Genomic DNA, 18,144 nt, shown 5'->3' with positions numbered 1-18,144 from the left:
ACTATGCCACTGAGACGTTTTTCTCAAGATTGTTTACCCGAGATGCTCTCTAAGACTGTATTATTTATATGGTAATAATTTATTTCTCCACGCCATAGACCAACTACTATAAGTTATTTCCATCCTAATCCACGGTATACCATGAAACATAACTATGATCCCCAATTGATTCAACCTCAACTCCAAAAAGATACAGTAAGTATTTTGCTAACTCGACCTTCCCATACCCAATTCAGTACAATTCCAATGCATATTGCATATAATCATTTCTGCATTCATACTCCCGCTATCCTAACATTGACAAATTTCATTACTCGACAAAGGAATTTTGAGGAGAGAAATGATTTGGAAAGAACGCCTAAGATAGGGAATGAAAAATAAAAGAGAGTACCCAAACATTACTGCAATCCCTCCACTCAATCCCTCACCCCCTCATTCCTCTCCTTCAAGATGTCCCTCACAGCACTCTTAAGACTACTCTTCCTCGCGACACTGAAAGCCGGATTGACGATCGGTTGTGCTTGATTTGCCTTAACGGGCGATGCATTCCGCGATACATCTCTGGATCCAGCACGAGATACAGAGCGCGATCCCGAGCTTTCTTTCCTTGCCGATAACGAACCTGGAATCTCTTCTCTTGCTGCATTTTCCTGAGACGAAATTCTCTTTGCTCGATTAGCTCTCATGACCTCTAATTTTCCGAGTATCTTCTGGTGGATTTTCTTATTTTGATCCCATGCTTCTGCACCTTTGCGCATGCGGAGACCGGCTATGATTAAGAAAGCTACAGTGCGGATCGTGGCCTTGGGTTTAGGGGCGGGAGCTGGTTCGGGTATCAAACTTGTTTGGCGGAGGAGGCGGAGATCAGCTTTGTTGCTAGTGGGATATTAGTGAATGTAGTATTAAGCGGACTTGAAAAGGGGGAACTTACCATGCATCATACATGCTGATTTTGGCGGTCAGATATTTCTTCGCGTATGCCAAATCAGCGCGCTTGCTTTCTTCTCGAGCACAACGGGCTTTCATCCATTCGATTTGCATGCACAGACCCTTCAACTCCTTTCCGTGTTTGTCATCTCTCTTTTCAATTTCTTTCGAAAATCGCTTCTCTAGTTCATCTCGGTCCTTCTTTAATGCTTGAATTTCGTCTTCGGTGTACGAAATCGACATATTTGGGAATCTAACACCGCTGCTAAGAGTGCGCTTTTCGGCTTCCCATTCACTCTTCGCCTTGATGTAGTCTTCTTTCGACTTGACGTATTCCTCCTCGAGAAGTTCCAATTGCTCTTTGGCGCTAAGGGCCCTGGCACGTTCTCGGTTACGTTCATCGCGGACTCGGCGGAGACTGCTGCGAAGCTCAACTTCCTTGGCGCTTACACTTTGGATTGCAGTTTCACGTTCCTTGATAAGTAGTTGTAAAGATTCGCGTTGAATCTGAGCTTCCTGAAGCATTTCGTGGAGGTCTCTGCGTTCAAGAGCAATAGTGTGGTTTTCTCCACTATTTGCACGTTCAGCCATGAGAGCTTTCTGGAGACGATCGATTTTGTCACTGAGTCTGTTGATAGCTGCCTCAAAGGAGGCATTCCTCGTTGAGAGCTCATCTTTGGTAAGGCGTAGCTCATCCAATTGACGCTCCAATTGGTCTTTCTCGGCTTCCCAACTTTGCTCTTGATGTTGGAAGTTGATGGTCAAGGCGTTGATTTTTCGTGCTGCTTCTCTGTCTGACTCCTTCATTCGGGAACGAAGATCTTTGAGAGACTGATGTGCCTCTGAAAGCTGATGACGAAGTAGACCGATTTCCTTATGAGTAGAGCCACCAACCGAAGCTGGCGAAGAGGCGACGTTAAAACGTGCCAAATCAGTCTCGTGAACTTTACGCTCGAGCTCAGCAATTTGTCGTTTGAGACCCTTAACCTTATCCTTATGGGCGGTTTCACGTTGAATGTATTCATTCTCTTTTTGACGCAATGCTGTGAGATCTTGTTTAATTTCAGATAATTCGTGAGAATTCTCGTTATGCTGATCACCCGATGCTGGCTGACTTGCCAATTCCAGGATTCGCTCTTCTAGCTTGCTGATAGTCTTTCTGGCTGTAGCTAACTCCCGCTTTTCGGATGAGCCGCGGAGTATACGATGTAGGTCCTGAATCTCAGCGTTGAGGCGAGCTTCTTCGGTACTGGCTCTCTCAATTTCTTCATTCAGCTCCTTTTCGATAGCCTTTTGCTCTGCCACGGCAATCTTGTGGTCCTCACGAAGTCGGCGAACTTCGTTATCAAGCTTCATCTTGGCTGTTCGAAGCTCAACTCTCTCCTCTTCGAGACGGAATGTTTCGTCTTCTTGTTGCTTCAAAGCCCTCAGTTGACTCGAGATCTCATCTTTCTCAGCCTTGAGTTCAGCATTCGATGATCGGAGGGAGTGAAGTTCGAGGTTGACTTTGCCAATTTGGTCTTGCAAGTTCTGTTTCTCCAATCGCACCTTTGACAGCTGGGCCTCGTGATTCTGTAACAGCTTGTTCAAACTCTCTTTCGATCCTTGATCAGCTTGGAAGTCGCTATGGAATACCTCCAGTTCTGCTCTTGCACTGGTGGCTGCGGCTTCTGCTTTCGCAAGATCTTGCTTAAGAGTCTGTAACTGTCTTCGAAGACTGTCAGATTCGTGTCTGGCAGCACTAATATCTTGATTGGCTTGATCGGTTTCCTCGTCAAGACTGGTCTGCAGAATCTCAACTTCATCCTCCAGACCCTCAATCTTTTCAGCCAAGGATCTTTGATCACGCTGGCTGAGTCTAAGCTCTTCTCGAACACTAGCCAGTTCGGATCTTGACTCTTCCAATGCTTTGCGACGAGCTTGAACATCTTCGTTCAACTCATTTATCTGGCGTGTAAGAAGAGCTTCTTGACTCTCGTGCCTCTCTTTCTCGCTGCGCATAGCCTCTCGAAGTTTCGACTCTCTCCCAGATAAAGAACCTTCGGTCTGTTGAAGTCGATCGATGGTTTTCTGGAGGCTTGCCGCGTGTTCTTCGGCACGGGCTCGTTGGGTTTCAAGATTGCGTTTTTCGGTCTCCCAGTTATCAACGTCTTCATCGTATAGGCGTTCTTTCTCCCGGATTTCTGCTTTGAGGTCCTCAACTTCATGACCAAGGCGTCCTATCTCTTCTGTGTATTGATCCCGTACGTCACGTTCGTTACCAAGTGCCAAACTCTTCTCATGTGACAATTTATCTTCCAGATCCTCGATTGAAGCTTTAGCCTGAGCCAAATCTGCTTGTAGACTAGCAGATTCAGCTGTCAGAGCGTCATGTCGGCCCTGGAGGAGATTCTTCTCATCATTCCTCTGTTGGAAATCTCTCTGTAATCCTTGCAGACTTTCGAGCCGAGTAGCAAGAGCTTTTCGCTCACGAATAGTCTGATCCAAGTCATTTTCAATCAAGTCAATTTTATCATGAAGACTCTGCTCCTTCGCTTCACTGTCACGTTTCAAGTCCTCCAGTTTCTCTTGCCATTTTTTGACTTCACGTGTTTTTTCAGCATGCTGCTGCTCCAAGTTTTGGTGTCGTTCTCGAAGATCTTCCAGTTCGTCTTGTAAACGGTTGGCCTTCTCCTCAATTTGGCGACTCAAGCCTTTAGTTGTGATGGACTTGTTGGCTAGCTCATCCTGAAGTTCTTCTAGATTGGCTTCGGCACGTTTTTTATCTCGAATGGCTTCTTGGTGATCCTCTTTAGCTTCTTCGGCTTCGATTCTCAGGCGTTCTACATCACGCTCTAATTCCTTAATCAATGACTCGGCCTCTTTGAGCTCTTCATTGGATTGTCCCGTTGCTTTCTCTTCCAACTCTATCGCTCGGCGTTGCGATTTCTTCAGGGCTGTTTCCAAGTTAGAGATAGTTCCAACATGTTTCTGAACATCATCCTTCAAATTGTCAATATCGTCTTCCCTGTCATTAATGAGCTGATCCTTTTCGCGTAGGTCTGCTTCCAAATCGTCGATTTTGTTCTCCATATCGGCGTACTTGTCTTCCTGGCTTCGCACTCGGTTTAGTTCATCTTCCTTCTCCTCCAAAACTTGCCGCAAATTATCTAGCTCTTCCTGTTGCCCGGCACTCACATGCCTCCTCTTAAACTTCTCCTGCATATCCAGAATCTGTTGTCGATATTGCTCGACATCCTTTTCGGCTGCAGTCAATGTCTTTCGGAATTTTTGTAACTCCCTTTGCATGGTAACTTTGTCAACTTTAAGCTCAGTGTTTTCTTTTAGTGCAGCTTCACTGAATCCCGGCCCTGCCTTTCTCAAGGCCTCTTCCAGGAAATGGATCTTAAGTTTTAGTCCGAAGTTTTCCTTCTCAATTCTGTCAATGACGTTTTCTTGCTCGCGTAGTGACAATTGGTTTCCATCTTGTAGAACCCCAGGCCCCTCGTTTCGCCGGGGCAGTAAAGCTGCGGGTGTCGAGGCTGTACTACTGTCGATATGCGGCATGGGAGTACCAGCCATAAAGGAACCCGTTCTTGTTGAATCGTCCCCGTATGCTGATCCAGCGGGCAATGGGCTGAAACCTTCCTGGATTTTGTCCAATCCACCTGCCCGAAGAAATGCTGGTGTTGCCTGAACGTTCTCTTTGTTATTTCGACGAGTGCTATTCATCGTCGCATTCTTCAGTAGAGGTGTGAACTCTCCTCCCCCAAGCCCCGCTGGCAAATTTCGCCTGTCCCCAAGGGTAGTGCGACTTCTGGGAGTGCGAATGTTGACACCACGGCGGCCATTTTGCATCTGCGAAACTAGGTTGTTGTCTTTTGACGGCGATTGGAAAGACTGCTCTTGTGAAATATCAAAATCGAGGGCATGACTACCTAGATAAGTAGCATCCCCAAGAGCCGTTCGTGGTGTATCAAGCCCTGCTATTCCGGCTTGCACCATTATGAAAATTGTTGTGAGCTTTGAAGCTCAAATTAATGTAAGAAAACCCTTTATAATTTACTGTGAAAAACATGTAAGAATAGCGACCATAGCGATTGACCCCAAACCAAAGGCAATGTCTTTACTCAAAGTGCATTTGTAAAAGAATAAGCTGAAATTGTGGTTTTTGGGGACGCGTGGGAAGAATTGAAGTTTTCTGAAATGATATCAATAGATACGCGATGGTCTCGATTGTTTACGTTCTTTCCATTAGAGGTTAGCGTCGGGTTGCCAAAACAAACACCACCTCGCACGGCTCTTTTTTTGTGCCAATGATATTAAACGATCATACCGAATGTTCAGCCTCATCAAACTTCGAAAGTCTCTGGTCAACACCGTCGGCTTTCTGAAATATCGAAGCTTCTGTAATTACGAATATTGCTAATATGGATGGGCTCGATGATGATTTTAAGGGGTTCGATGGAGATTTCAAGGGATTCCCTAAAAGACTTCCCGATGATTGTGTGGAATACTCACTTTACATCATTGACTCCAAGTTAAAATCACAAAAGGATTTACTCAGCAAGTTAGAGGATGTGCGGAAAGAGTCTTTGAACCTTCTGAAGGATCTTACTAAAGACTATATATGGCAACGGGATGGCTTTAAGCTGGAAACGAAGAATGAGAAGGGTACGATATCCACAACATATTGGCATGCGTCAAATGATTAACGATGTGACAGGCTCAATGTATCTTAACGGGATTACAAATTATGGAGATTCGGTCGAAGACGAATGGCTTATTGTGTATATACTTAAAGAATTGAGCAGTCGATTTCCCACATTATGGATCAAAGTTGTGGACTCCGATGGCGAGTTTCTACTGATTGAAGCTGCAAATGCTCTACCAAGATGGTTGAATCCTGAAATCGCAGATAACAGGGTGGGTATTCTCGTTCACATAAAGTAGGGAGCAAGTTCTGACACCTAGCAGGTATGGATTCATAATAATGCTCTTCACATTATACCATTGCGTGCAATCACTGATTCCTCAACCAAAACCCCAACTGCCCCAATATCTCGATCACTTACCTTAGAAGAAGCCCACAAAACCATATCCTCAACTCCAGAAATACTCATACACTCACCCATGATCGAAGAAGAGGCATTCTATCGTTTGCGAGATTATCCGGCCCAAATCACAGCATCCCTTCATCATGCTCGCATCACAGTACCGCGGAAAGTTGCTTACATACTACATCTTCGCCCAACCGCTATAGCCCCGGCAGTCGAAGCGTTTTATCTTCGCGATCCAATTGCACTCAAACCTCTTCAGTCCCTCTCATCTAAACTTGCATTTCCTCCAAAGGATTTAGTCACCGTCTCAACCCGATTTACAAAAGTTCTCTATGCACAGCTGAAATCGCAACAATTTTCTGCCCCTATTGCATGGAAGGATGTTTTAACACCGCCAAAGAACGGCGCAGGATTGGATGACTTTACACGACTGGAAATGGGAATGAAGATCACCTCAGGATTAGAAATGCTAGTCACAGATCCGAAAAATGCCGATCATCGATCCGTTAGAGAGATTAATATACTTCTAGAAGATCTCGAGGAAGATGCTTCCAATCTTCCTAACGATGGCGAGATTCTGACGTGGAAGGACAATATGAGAGAAGACGATGAGAAATGGCTCGACATCAATTTCGAGGACTTCGAGAGAGAGCTAGATGGAAAGAACAAGGACAAGAAGTCGGCTGGGATACCTGGAGCTTTTGGACCGGAACCCCCGTCAGGATTTGGCGATGCAAAGACTGAAGCTGATTTAAAGAAAATGGTGGAACGATTCGAAGCTTTCCTAAACGACGATGATGCCGGTCCTGACGGTGCTGAAATGGATGAGATGGATGTCGATGACGACGAAGACGACGAAGACGACGATGATGATGATGAAGACAGCGAGGAGGATAAAGATGTTAGCTTTGATGAAGTGGAATTTGCAAAGATGATGAGAGAGATGATGGGTATGCCAACGGATGACATAGATCAGCCTGCATCTCGATCTAGGCCAGGAAATTCCCGCAGGGTTGAAGAAATCGATAGTGATGATGAGGATGAAGAGGGCGATGAAATGGAGGAGATACAAAAAGTGATGAAGAGGATGGAAGCAGAGTTGAACGAAGCTGGAGCGCTCAATTTAGATCCAACCCCGAGCAAGATTGCTACCCTCGCCGGAAAGGGGGTGGGCACTGGAAAGGGGAAGCAAGGAGCAAAAGTGGATGAGGACGAGGAAGAGGAAGAAAGCGATGAGGAATTGGATATCGATTTTAATCTGGCGAAAAATCTATTAGAGAGTTTCAAGAGTCAAGGAGGCATGGCTGGGCCCGGGGGCAATCTACTAGGTATGATGGGTATGAAACTACCTCGCGACGAAGATGACGAAGGGAGAAGTCGTGGAAAGAGACCTGAATAAAGATCGAACAAAAATTATAAGATATTTGACTATTGCTTGGGTATCACTAACTACATCAAAAATTCGCTGGTATGCCTCAATTTTCATCCACCAAATCCTCGATGCCAATTTTTTGCCTCTTGGAACTCTCCGCCTCCGGGGCTACAGACGAACTCAGGCTTCGCGCTCTCTTGAGCATATCATTGACTGCAACATCCACTTTTTCCAGTTCTGATAAAGCAGCGGTTAAATTTCTCCGGTTTTCTAACTCGCGTCTACTGCTGTCGTTTTGGGGTCGGTAGTATTCTGTCACTATTCCCAGTACAGCTCTGTAGCAGCGGTAGAGCAACAATCGTACTTCTGCATTTCCTGTGTCCTCGATGAGATCATCTTCGTCACCTGCCTTCCAGCCTTCCATGAATCCTTCACTAGGATTTTCGAAAACATTTGAGAGTAATGGATCTCCGAAGACACCCTGACTCCAGTTTCGTAGCCCTGTCAATTTGAGACTTTCAGTCGGGATGTGCGAACTGCCTTCTTTGATTCCATTCTCGATCATTACGTTCCGTTCGCCCAGATCCAGTAGTACCAATCTAGGAAGTTTGACGGCGTCCATGCGCCAAGATAGACGTTGGTAGTGTGATCGCACTACATCGTATGGAAGTAAGACGGCCATATCTTCTCCATCGCGTAGAATTGATTCAAGTAAGGTATTGAAAGCTTCTGACCATGTTGGGGAGCCTGAGCCTAACGGGGCTGAAGGGGGCGATTGTTTGAAGGGATCCGGGAGGACTCGAGCTGCTGTACCAAATGTGCCGTTGGGTGATGTGAGGGAAGCTAAGCTTCGAGTTAGAGATCCGACTTGTTTGTCGATGAGGCGCCGGTCGGGTAGACTGAGGTATACTGAGAGTGCAGAAAGTGTTTTACCGGCCGTCGGTTCGAATATTGTGTATGGTAATGCCATCTCTCGGTTATTGGATGAATGCTTGAGCATTTTCGGTATCACGTCTTCTAGTTTGATGGATGCTAAATCATGTTCTACGTCTTCCATGCCATTGGCTTTTTGACATGATGTATCGAGGAAATGTACGAGAGTTGCTTCAGAGTACTGAAGCGTGGTCTCGTGTCTCAAGAGACGAACTGCTAAACTGGGCGCAAAGGATAGGAGAAGCTTGTTGTCATTCGACATGTTGAGAGTGTATAGTCTGGGTAGTTGGGTAGAGGGTAATTCTTCGACACTTCCTAGTTTCATATCCGGTACCACATGGCTAAGTATCTCCTTAAGACGTCGTACTGGGACCGAGTACATAAGCGACGTCTTGAAGGACTTGCCAGGGACGGCAGTCTTGTACGAAGCCATTATGAGCAGTGAGGTTGTATTCAGATATGAGGGTGAGATGTGGATATGTATGGTTTTGGGATAAAGTGGAGTCAGTGGGTTCGATCAGCCTGAGGATGAGGGTGAGCAAATTGATAGGGATATGATGTGTATGCCGTGTTGCTGTAATCTGGCAGTAGCTGTTCTCGGTTGCTTACTGACTCGGATAATAGCCTTGCCGGGCTTTTACCTTAATATGATATGTATAAGGTTGGCCAGGAATATTTGGCGGCACTCTGATCTCGTCAATTCGCTTATAGTGTGTTTCGATTGGTCCAATTGCAGTGATGGAGTCCGTGGCAACTGGCTCCTTTGAGCTCCACAATACTGGAAATTAGATCTTTGGAAGATCGGCGGTGGAAGGGACGCACAACACCCAAACTGTGTGATTAGGTAGAAATATTGTTCTGCATCGAAGTATTGATGTACAGTTGTAAAAGTAATGCTCGTGCTCTTTGGTGTTTGGGTATTGGTTGCCTTGAGGTGGTACTCAACAAAATATTGGTGCCTGCGAAGAGATGCAAGGCAGCCACCTCCTTGAGAACCCTGAAGTGTTCTGCGGATAAGAGAACGTGAATTGGGTAATTTCCTAATAATTGATAGTTCTTTGAAATGGGTAAGTGGAATAAAACACGAAGTTCTTGGAATCTTATCGGCGACAGGATTGGTTGTGGATAACTGTGGATGATTGATAGACTTGAGCTGTATCGGGTATCTGTTTTGTCGTTGTATAGCTAGTACTCTGTAGGTCTATCGACGAAGAAGTAGATATAAAGTAATTCTCGAAGCGAAAGATGGATATCACTTTTCTAACGAGAAACGGAGATTTGGACGAAAAAGGTTTAGACAACCGCTTGGAGGTGAGATTAAGGCGTTGTTTTGAACGATTCTGGATTCTGGAATATTGGGGGAGAACTTCTCCGGGACATGGAACTTGTACTAGAAAGGCAATTTTTGAGAATCATTCATGTATGGTGACAAGATGAAATGGAATCTAGAAAATTAGTGGAGTGCGCTTGAGGCGTGTATAGGAGGTCTTTTCTTAGATAGCTCCCGCCATGGAATAACAATCGTGTCTAGTGTTGGAATTTGGAAGCTTGGTTGGCAAGATGTGGAGACTTCAGGTACGGGGCGTTCGATGTAGGTAAAAGTTAGAGAACTAGATCATAATGGGTAACAGGATCTTCAATATCCCGGTCTATGTATTATCATCGATCCAATTACGGGATTGTCGAGAGTCGAGATTATGTTGATGTTGAGAACTTTGGTCCCCGAGACATTGGCATTGATGCAAGAAGATACCGAAGGCTGTAGATGTAGATGTAGATGTAGATGCGGAAGTAAAGATGGTAAATGCAGTTCGGGCATGAACGAAGGAATACACATATCAAACTACACACAAGAACGGATTAGATGTCGTATTTTTCTTGAGTGATTGATATTGATTGGTATTTGTGGTTGTAAGTGTAGTGGCTGGAAGTGGAATTTGAATTGATTAGATTGGTGGGGGTATGTTAAGCCTGAGGTAACATCAAAAGGTACATCCACACTATCCACACTATCCATGGTAATCCATCCCTTTCCCTTGGGTTGTGTTATAGACAAGGGGGGGAAGTACGATTTAAATTCTACGATTGGTTGGGAATAAGCGAGCTTTTACATCGGGAAGGTGTAGGTTGTATGGGATTATTTGGTCAGCCATCCCATCCATACATATCTTTTACCTGTTCATCAGTTCTTGATATCGACTTTGTATCGGTTACGAGTGCGATTGCGAGTTACATCTACTACTGATGCACATACTCATACCTACTACACCTATACACTACATACATACCACTGAGTGATGCTGCAAAAGTGTTAAGACGTTTCCAATACGGACTCATGCATTGAACGCATAAATCTGAAATCCCGACAATTCTGAGAGCTGCACTCAACACATGCTGCAGCACAGGAACGAAATGGGGGATCGGCGAAGGAAATTGGAGAAGGAGAAAAAATCTCATGAGCATGAAATCATTCGATGGAGCTGAAGTGGATATGGGTTCCAACACTAGAAACAGATCTTTCCGTGTTGAAATATGGACTTAGGACATATCGTCCTAACACTCCACCTCTAACCATCCGTTCCGACGAGAAGGAAGAATATATTAAACACGTGTGGCACTGGGAAAGAATATGCACGTTGATTTACGAGAGAACTGTAACCATATGAATCTGGTGACATACCCAGGTACGTACTTTCGAACGGAGCATGATGCATGCTGAGAAGAAAGAAAGCCACCACCTCGTTGGAGGAGCCCCAGGTATTTTCGTCTGATGTTCGAGTATTCATTCTATTCCTATTCCCATCAATATAACCATCTCAACTTTCTCAGGTCACTAATCTAATACCACACCCCAAATCTCAATCCCAAATACTAATAACTAACTCAATTCACCGTTCTCATCCCAAAAAAATTCCTCGGATCAATCAGTTCCACCCTCGTTTAATTTCAGCCGATCAGGTTAGCCGCTCCCATTTCAGTACTGGCCCGAGTGCGAAACCATGTAACCCCGATGGAGCGCCCAGTAGCGAGGTTGCATACACCATGTACGCGTGTTTAGTACAAACACTTCTGAAGTTTTGGGAAAACTTGCAAAATATTTCACACGTGTAGGCATTGTTTGTCTCATTAAAGATGGAAAGGTACAGTTGGTCTCGAGCTATCTGCATATCATCACACAAAGAATTCTAGTTGTAGATAAGGTGCCGTTGTATTTTATGCGGGAGAGAGAACTCAGTTCAGCTGGGCCTTGGTGACATATTAGATAATGCAATATTGTGATCACTATGTACTTTACATCGACTTGTAATATGCATTATGCACATGCAGTATGGAGTGACGCTTGAAGTATGTCGATGATTCGGAAGAATACAGAGCAACTTTTGATCAAGATCATGGATATTAGTTTTCCAGATGCAAAGTTCCCCACAGTCCACGTTTTTTCACTCTTCTAGGCTTCAAGGGTAATATCTAGGTACATTCACATGGATCAAAGTCTTGAGAAGCTGTAAATGTAGCGGTCAAACTTGTGCCTCGAGAAGCCCTAGAAGCCGGATATGCACCATTGTCCCCTGCAATGAAAGGGTGGGATTTTAGATACGGGTTTGTTGAGGAACTTGAATGCGACATGACATGAAATGATATAATATGATTTATGAGTAAGGTAAGCTGATCTAAGCGCCTGTGCAGATCGATTGGTATGAGATATGCGCAAGTATTCAAATGCCCGATTTTGATATATTGCATCCTTCCCGTCACGAGGAACATTTCCACATCTCATCTCTGGAAAATGGTAACTGGCATAGGTGATACAAGGTCATGCTAGTAATCTAAAACAATTAACTGCCGTTTGATTCCTCGGGTAGAGCCCGAGTCTCGTCTGTAATTACGTTTTCGAGCGTAGCTCTTGCTTTGGCATCTGCTAGTCCCCCAGATTTTAAACTCGCTGAAGGTGACTGGAGCTCGTAAAGGTTATAGCGCTTAAGCTTTTCCCAGTCATCTCCAACGACACTCATACCACAGATAGTCTAGCCAATGCAAGTTAGCATGTTGATCTCTGCATTTGTGGGTTTACATTTGTTACCTGGTAAATCTCGATTATTATCACTTTGTCTGGCTTAGTGAGATTGACTTTATGATTGTCATCCACCAGAGATGCGACCTGTTTGATCACGGCATCCCGCTTTAATGTGCTATGGTTGCGTATCGTGGGTCGAATAGCATACTGCAATGCGGTTAACGAATGTTGACCCAAAAGTCAAACAATCTAATCAAACTTCGAGGCTAGAACTTCAATGTCGTGGCAGCACTATACGCAAAATAGGAATACGTACCGAGTATGCAGCAACTTCTTCTGATTTTGCGGTTTGTCCAGAAAGTCGGAAATGAGCACCTAGCACGGCTTGTCCGACTTCTTCGATGCCTTTTTCTGTTGCTTTCCCAATAATTGACATTGGAGTTAGACGATTTACAAACCTCAATTTTCTCACCCCGCCCGATGCTGCATCTTCACACATCCTGTGGACGAGATCGGCTGGGTCTATTGGCGATCGTGTTTTGAAAAACAGCACGCACTGAATATCTAGGTAAATTGCTGAGAAAAGCTTCTCTGCAGGATCTTTGTGCGCTGCAACTTCTTTTCGAATGGATGCTTCGATATCATCGACTGATTCGATAGCGTCTTTATCTTCCTCGTCCCCCTTTTCGTTGCTTGACTTCACGGATATACCATAGTACTTCTCAGCAGACTAATTGCAATTTAGCATAAACCGGTAGAAGTCTGGGACTAAAACTTGATAACCAACCTCCTCGAGTAGACTCCTCAGCTCCTCTGTCGCCTTTCCTTCTTTGCCCTTCACGCACGTTGCCCAAATCCCTTGGTCACCTGGTTCTATCTTCCCACCATTCTTAGACGCCATTTTGGTTTGCTGATGTGGAGTTTGCCATTTGCCATTTGAACCACCCTGCATAAGAAGTCAGGAATTTTGGAGAAGCAAATGAGGTCAAATTGAAGCATATATTGTCGAGCGCGAAAACCATTTTGAAGGACTACAGCAATCCTGAATCAAAAACTGACAGCCTTCCCAAGCCCTCTTCCACTTAGTTGCAACATCTCATTGATGATGAAAACAGAAAATATGCTCTGGTCTGCATGTCTTGGAGCCATCACGAAATTTGAAAATTTCTTTCAAGTAAATCTGATAGAATAGATCCCTTGGCAGTCAATCTCGCCGAGGGACCACTCTTAATCCGAAGACTTCAATTGATATCAAGACTTGTTTCCTTTCTCGACTGCCGCCAAAACAATCACCAATTCACATCCAATTGCTTCAGTTCCCTCCTCTTCTGCGTTCGCCCCAAACATAAATCCACCATGAATCTAGAAAGAGAAAAAAAGGAAAGCCACATACCTTAGCTCTCTTCCCCCCTCTATTATCCCCATCCCTCGCATCTCTCGCATCTCTTCCGCCGCCCCCAGATCTTTCTTTCCTCTTATTATTTGAATCCGCCATATGCTCAACTCGCGTCTACCAAACTGTACTCTCAGACTCAATCTTGAATCCAATCCCACCTGACCTCTGTGATTTATTAGAAGATGTGAATTGGTTGTGGTTTTTAAAACTTGTCCGGCATTGAAGATCACGCCGCCCAAACAAAATGGAAAACATCGCTTAGTCAGACAGTCTAAAATACCCCACTTCGCCGCATTGGGGTAAGCAATAACTTGTGAATTGGTGGGAAATTTGAAGATGGAAAAGCAAGATTTCCATTGGAATCTCGAAGTTGAAAGTTTCAAATATTCTGTAGTTAATCACATTCCATGGTATTCTTTTTATTTCAATCCAGTATACCAAACCTCTAAGTCAATTCCAAGATTACCTTGATGTATTCATTCGACGGAATCACAGCAATCAAAGCATTACAATTCCTTGTTCTGACAGATACAGCAGAGAAGAATTTCATTATTTCATTATTTTCATTGTCCTAACCTGATACCTGATCCATACGCCTCCAATGCGCCAATAATTTTGATTTCGAAGCTCGAAATATTGTTTACTCCTTTGCGTTGTTCTTAGCACTCGCCTCAGCCGTCAAGACCAACGCTCTTGGAGCATCCTCCTTTGGAATATACAATTCCACAAATTGCAGACAGTCCGCAGAATTGAACTCTTTATTCGTGAAAAGCTCATTGACTTGGTCTTTGGTCTTAATCTGGTGAAGCTTGTATTTGCCTTCTTTGGCACCAAATGCTGGGACCAGATCTTTGTTGTTCCAGGTCGCAATATCGTTGTATTCTGCTTCCATACCGTGAATGAATCTCTCAATGGTGTAGCCATCATTGCAGATCACAAAACTTCATTGATTATTAGCCATAAAATCTGTTGAAAGGGGAAGCAACGTAACTTACATGATAGGTTTCAATCCAAGGCGGATCATTGTGCTTACTTCTTGAGCCGTGAGCTGGAAACTACCATCACCAACAAACAAAATGGTTCTCCTGTCATTTCCAGCATCTCTGGCGGCCAGTGCAGCACCTTGACAAGCACCAACGGAGTACCCAATACTGCCCCACAACACCTGGCTGAGAGCTGTAACTCCCTTTGGAAATTTCGTCTCCCAAATACCGAAATTGGCTGTTCCAGTCTCGGTAATGACAATATCATTCTCCTTCAAGAACTCGCCAGCCCTGGGCCAAAACCATGCTTGAGTGATGGTATCTGAGCTATCTTCGTTTGCGGTAACCTTGTTTTCCATCTTGGGCCCTGGAACGGCGGAAAGCTTTTGAAGGTCGATTTTCTTGATAATCTTCTGCAAAACCCCGCGCATATGAACGCCTGGGTATTCAGAATAACGAACGACAATTGTCGTGCTGTGGAAGTCGATTGTGTTAAGTTGAGAAGTCTTATAGGAGAATCCAGCGGTGTTGAAGTCACTCTTGATGGCTCCAATCGTCAAAATGAGGTCCGAAGACTCGACTCGTTCTTTAACATCTGGCTGACTACCACTTCCCGCGTAGACACCTCCATAGTTTTCGTAGGTCTCGTCGACGGCACCCTTGCCCATTGGAGTGACAAAGACAGGCAAGCCAGTCTTTTCTATCAATCCGTGCACCTCTGGGATGACTCTGTGTCTAATAGCGCATGCATCAACAAGGATGATAGGGCTTTTGGCGGCCTCAAGATACTTGAGAACTACATCAACGACGTAATCCTCTTTGTCCGGGTTATTTGAGGGTAGAGACAAGTCAATAGGTGTCTTCAAGCGTTCTCCTTCTACCTTCTTCTGAACCATATCTGTTGGTAGTGTAATGTAGACCGGCTGGCTATGGATCCAGCATTGCTGCAGCGTATGGTCGATTAAGGCAGCCGCTTCGTTAGGATCATTAATCTTGGCCATTGCGCAAGAGATCTCCTTTGACATATCTGCGAAAACATTAAAGTTTCCGTTTCCGAGTGTATGATGCAAAAGCATGCCATCCTTTTGCGAAATTGTTGAAGGGGTGCCGACTATGTGGACAATAGGGACTCGTTCGGAGTATGCACCAGCCATGGCATTGATCGCTGAGAGCTCTCCCACGCCAAAGGTAGTCATGATTGCTGAAATTCCTTTCACACGAGCATAGCCATCGGCAGCATATCCTTTATAAAGTTAACGTTAGGTATGAAACATTGGCTGATAGAGGAAAACTAACCTGCATTCAACTCGTTGCAATTGCCAACCCATTTCAATCCAAGCTTAGGAATGTAGTCAAGAGCAACCAAATTGTAATCTCCTGGCAAGCCATGAATAGAATCGATTCCAACTTGCTTCAATCTCGTGAATAGATACTCAGCAATATCCACTGGGGATTTGAGAGATTCAGTCCTGAGATCCACCATGGTGATTGATAATGGCGGGGTTGTTAGAAGTAGTACTTGTGAGATGTATGGAGGTTTAAATGTTTAACTTGTTCTCGTTGAATGGTGGATGAAGAAATGTTAAATAGATGAGAAAGCAATGAGATCCATAAATTAAATACGAAACCGGAAAGAAACTCCTCAGTCTTTATAATAGTTTGTCTCTGGCTTTGGACAGCCGTTTCTGCCGTCGATACCGATATCACCCATCATCCATCAAATCACCCCACCAAAAATGACGTTTTGCTTGGTTGAGCTCTTTCGAGACTGGAAGCTACAACGGCAAAGCATGATTTTAACTCCCCGGGCCATCATGGGCTTATTAAGTAAGCCACACATTTATTGCATCCATACAGATCTCCTCATAGAACATTGAGATCCGTATCTTGAATGTTGGTTGTCAACGACTGGATGATTCCGATGTCAATGGAATAAGGTTGTTGAAAAGTGGTCTGATGGAAGATACGAGTATCAAGGTAAAGAAGTTAAGAAATTCAATTTGTCGGTTTATATAGAAAGAGGTTTGGTATGACAGAGTATGATCACCTAGGTGGTATGTGAGGAACAAATGATACGACGTATTGACTGCATGAGAGTGGAAACTCAATTACGATGTACAGGAGAAAAGTGGATAGATAGCTCGAGGCTCGAGATGGTCATCATGGACTAGATGGTATACTTCATACTAAAGATTTTAGTGTGCCGTTAATGGCATCAACTGCATCCTGCTATTTCATACCTTGATTTGAAAACCGATCGTTCCATGAGGATTTCGCAAGTTCCGCCGTCGGTTAGTTCGCCGTCTCTATCTCTCTCCATGCTTGATATTGTAGAGTATCAATGGATCGGGAGCTTGTAAACGTTTTAATGTAACATCAAATATAAATAACGATTGTCTAATTTGATATTGAATACTAAAGAATGTATTTTCATGGTGTCCTGAGGGTTTCGTCTTGCTGCAGACTGTCTACTCCGTATATAAATCACCCAGTTGCTATTTCGTACCGGTAACATCATGCTGTTGAAGAATAGAGATGCGAATGGGATAGATGACCGTAATCCGGCAACACTTTGAAGTTTGTAGTTTGTCCTTTGCTTAATAATGATCAGTGTACGAAGTATGAACGAACTCCTTTAACCAGGTCCTCGTAAGTTGATGTGCGAATAGGAAGTAAGCTGCGCCTTCTGTGCCTTTTGTGGTCCCACACACATTTTCGTTGGTGAATAGGAGGTAGAGTCGGAAACGAGCCTACAGCTCACCTATGGATAGTTATACTACCTAGTATTTGATGGAAACCCATGCATACTTAATTTTGATCAATTGATTGACGCTCCGCTGGCCCTCCGGGAGCCACTGCCGTGGAGGCAGGCTATCCGGATGGGAAATAGTACATCGTACCCAATGTGTAAGAAAGGCTGAGAAGGGACATCGCTTCACAATGGAATCTTAAGTGTTACTCATATCTTTTGTTGATACTCTCGAGTATATGAGTACTGGGTAGATCAGATGCCGTACGTGCTGGTAGCTATGTTCTAGATATATGGAGTGACTTGCTCAATGTACTTTACCCACCTCGATGCCTCTCACAATACAAAGGTGCCCTGCTCTGTTGCCCTGTTGCCCTGTTGCCCCGTTGCCCTGCAATTTTGAAACATAGGGAAAACCAAGATGTGGCTGAAGCAAATCAAATTTTGCTGATAATTGATAAAAAAACATAAGCGGGGGTGAATGGAATGATTGTCCGGTACTTTACGAGTAATCCTTCCTTTCGTTCTATTCCCTACGAGCAGACTAGGGAGTTCGAAATCTTTAGCCTTGTTTACAAATTTCCCCCCATGTTATGTTATGCCATGCCATGCCATGCCATGTACAATACTACTACTACCTAGTAGGTAAAGAGAGGTATTGATAATATGCCTTTGCTCCTAAAACCCTTGAAAAATAATTATTCAACCCATCTACACACAACATTTACTT

At 44.2% G+C, this 18,144-nt stretch overlaps 6 protein-coding genes across 6 annotated transcripts; 2 read left to right on the top strand and 4 right to left on the bottom strand.

Moving 5' to 3' along the window:
* Positions 1 to 416: 416 nt before the first annotated feature.
* On the bottom strand, positions 417 to 4,911 carry EAE98_000035 (uncharacterized protein; the record flags this gene model as incomplete). Its single annotated transcript, XM_038947653.1, has 2 exons — positions 417 to 876; positions 932 to 4,911. 2 exons carry the CDS (start codon positions 4,909 to 4,911, stop codon positions 417 to 419), a joined length of 4,440 nt encoding a protein of 1,479 aa, XP_038815330.1.
* Positions 4,912 to 5,263: 352 nt separating this feature from the next.
* On the top strand, positions 5,264 to 7,419 carry EAE98_000034 (uncharacterized protein). Its single transcript, XM_038947652.1, has 3 exons — positions 5,264 to 5,580; positions 5,633 to 5,832; positions 5,884 to 7,419. Exons 1-3 carry the CDS (start codon positions 5,337 to 5,339, stop codon positions 7,363 to 7,365), a joined length of 1,926 nt encoding a protein of 641 aa, XP_038815329.1. The 5' UTR covers positions 5,264 to 5,336; the 3' UTR covers positions 7,366 to 7,419.
* Positions 7,420 to 7,441: 22 nt separating this feature from the next.
* Positions 7,442 to 8,704, bottom strand: EAE98_000033 (uncharacterized protein; the record flags this gene model as incomplete). Its single annotated transcript, XM_038947651.1, has 1 exon — positions 7,442 to 8,704. The coding sequence occupies one exon, from the start codon at positions 8,702 to 8,704 to the stop codon at positions 7,442 to 7,444; it is 1,263 nt and encodes a 420-aa protein (XP_038815328.1).
* A 2,275-nt stretch (positions 8,705 to 10,979) lies between these two features.
* EAE98_000032 (uncharacterized protein) lies at positions 10,980 to 11,382 on the top strand (the record flags this gene model as incomplete). The annotated part of the gene is made up of 2 exons (XM_038947650.1): positions 10,980 to 11,028; positions 11,222 to 11,382. The coding sequence occupies 2 exons, from the start codon at positions 10,980 to 10,982 to the stop codon at positions 11,380 to 11,382; spliced, it is 210 nt and encodes a 69-aa protein (XP_038815327.1).
* A 725-nt stretch (positions 11,383 to 12,107) lies between these two features.
* Positions 12,108 to 13,781, bottom strand: EAE98_000031 (uncharacterized protein; the record flags this gene model as incomplete). The annotated part of the gene is made up of 5 exons (XM_038947649.1): positions 12,108 to 12,296; positions 12,353 to 12,493; positions 12,603 to 13,016; positions 13,074 to 13,232; positions 13,680 to 13,781. 5 exons carry the CDS (start codon positions 13,779 to 13,781, stop codon positions 12,108 to 12,110), a joined length of 1,005 nt encoding a protein of 334 aa, XP_038815326.1.
* Positions 13,782 to 14,322: 541 nt separating this feature from the next.
* On the bottom strand, positions 14,323 to 16,148 carry EAE98_000030 (uncharacterized protein; the record flags this gene model as incomplete). The annotated part of the gene is made up of 3 exons (XM_038947648.1): positions 14,323 to 14,623; positions 14,678 to 15,908; positions 15,962 to 16,148. The coding sequence occupies 3 exons, from the start codon at positions 16,146 to 16,148 to the stop codon at positions 14,323 to 14,325; spliced, it is 1,719 nt and encodes a 572-aa protein (XP_038815325.1).
* Between the last annotated feature and the right edge of the window lie 1,996 nt (positions 16,149 to 18,144).

The sequence above is a fragment of the Botrytis deweyae genome (assembly GCF_014898535.1).
Source record: "Botrytis deweyae strain B1 chromosome Unknown BDEW_001, whole genome shotgun sequence".
Classification (NCBI taxonomy): domain Eukaryota; kingdom Fungi; phylum Ascomycota; class Leotiomycetes; order Helotiales; family Sclerotiniaceae; genus Botrytis; species Botrytis deweyae.
Note: the sequence above shows the minus strand (reverse complement) of the source record. Positions and strands in the feature narration are given on the sequence as shown.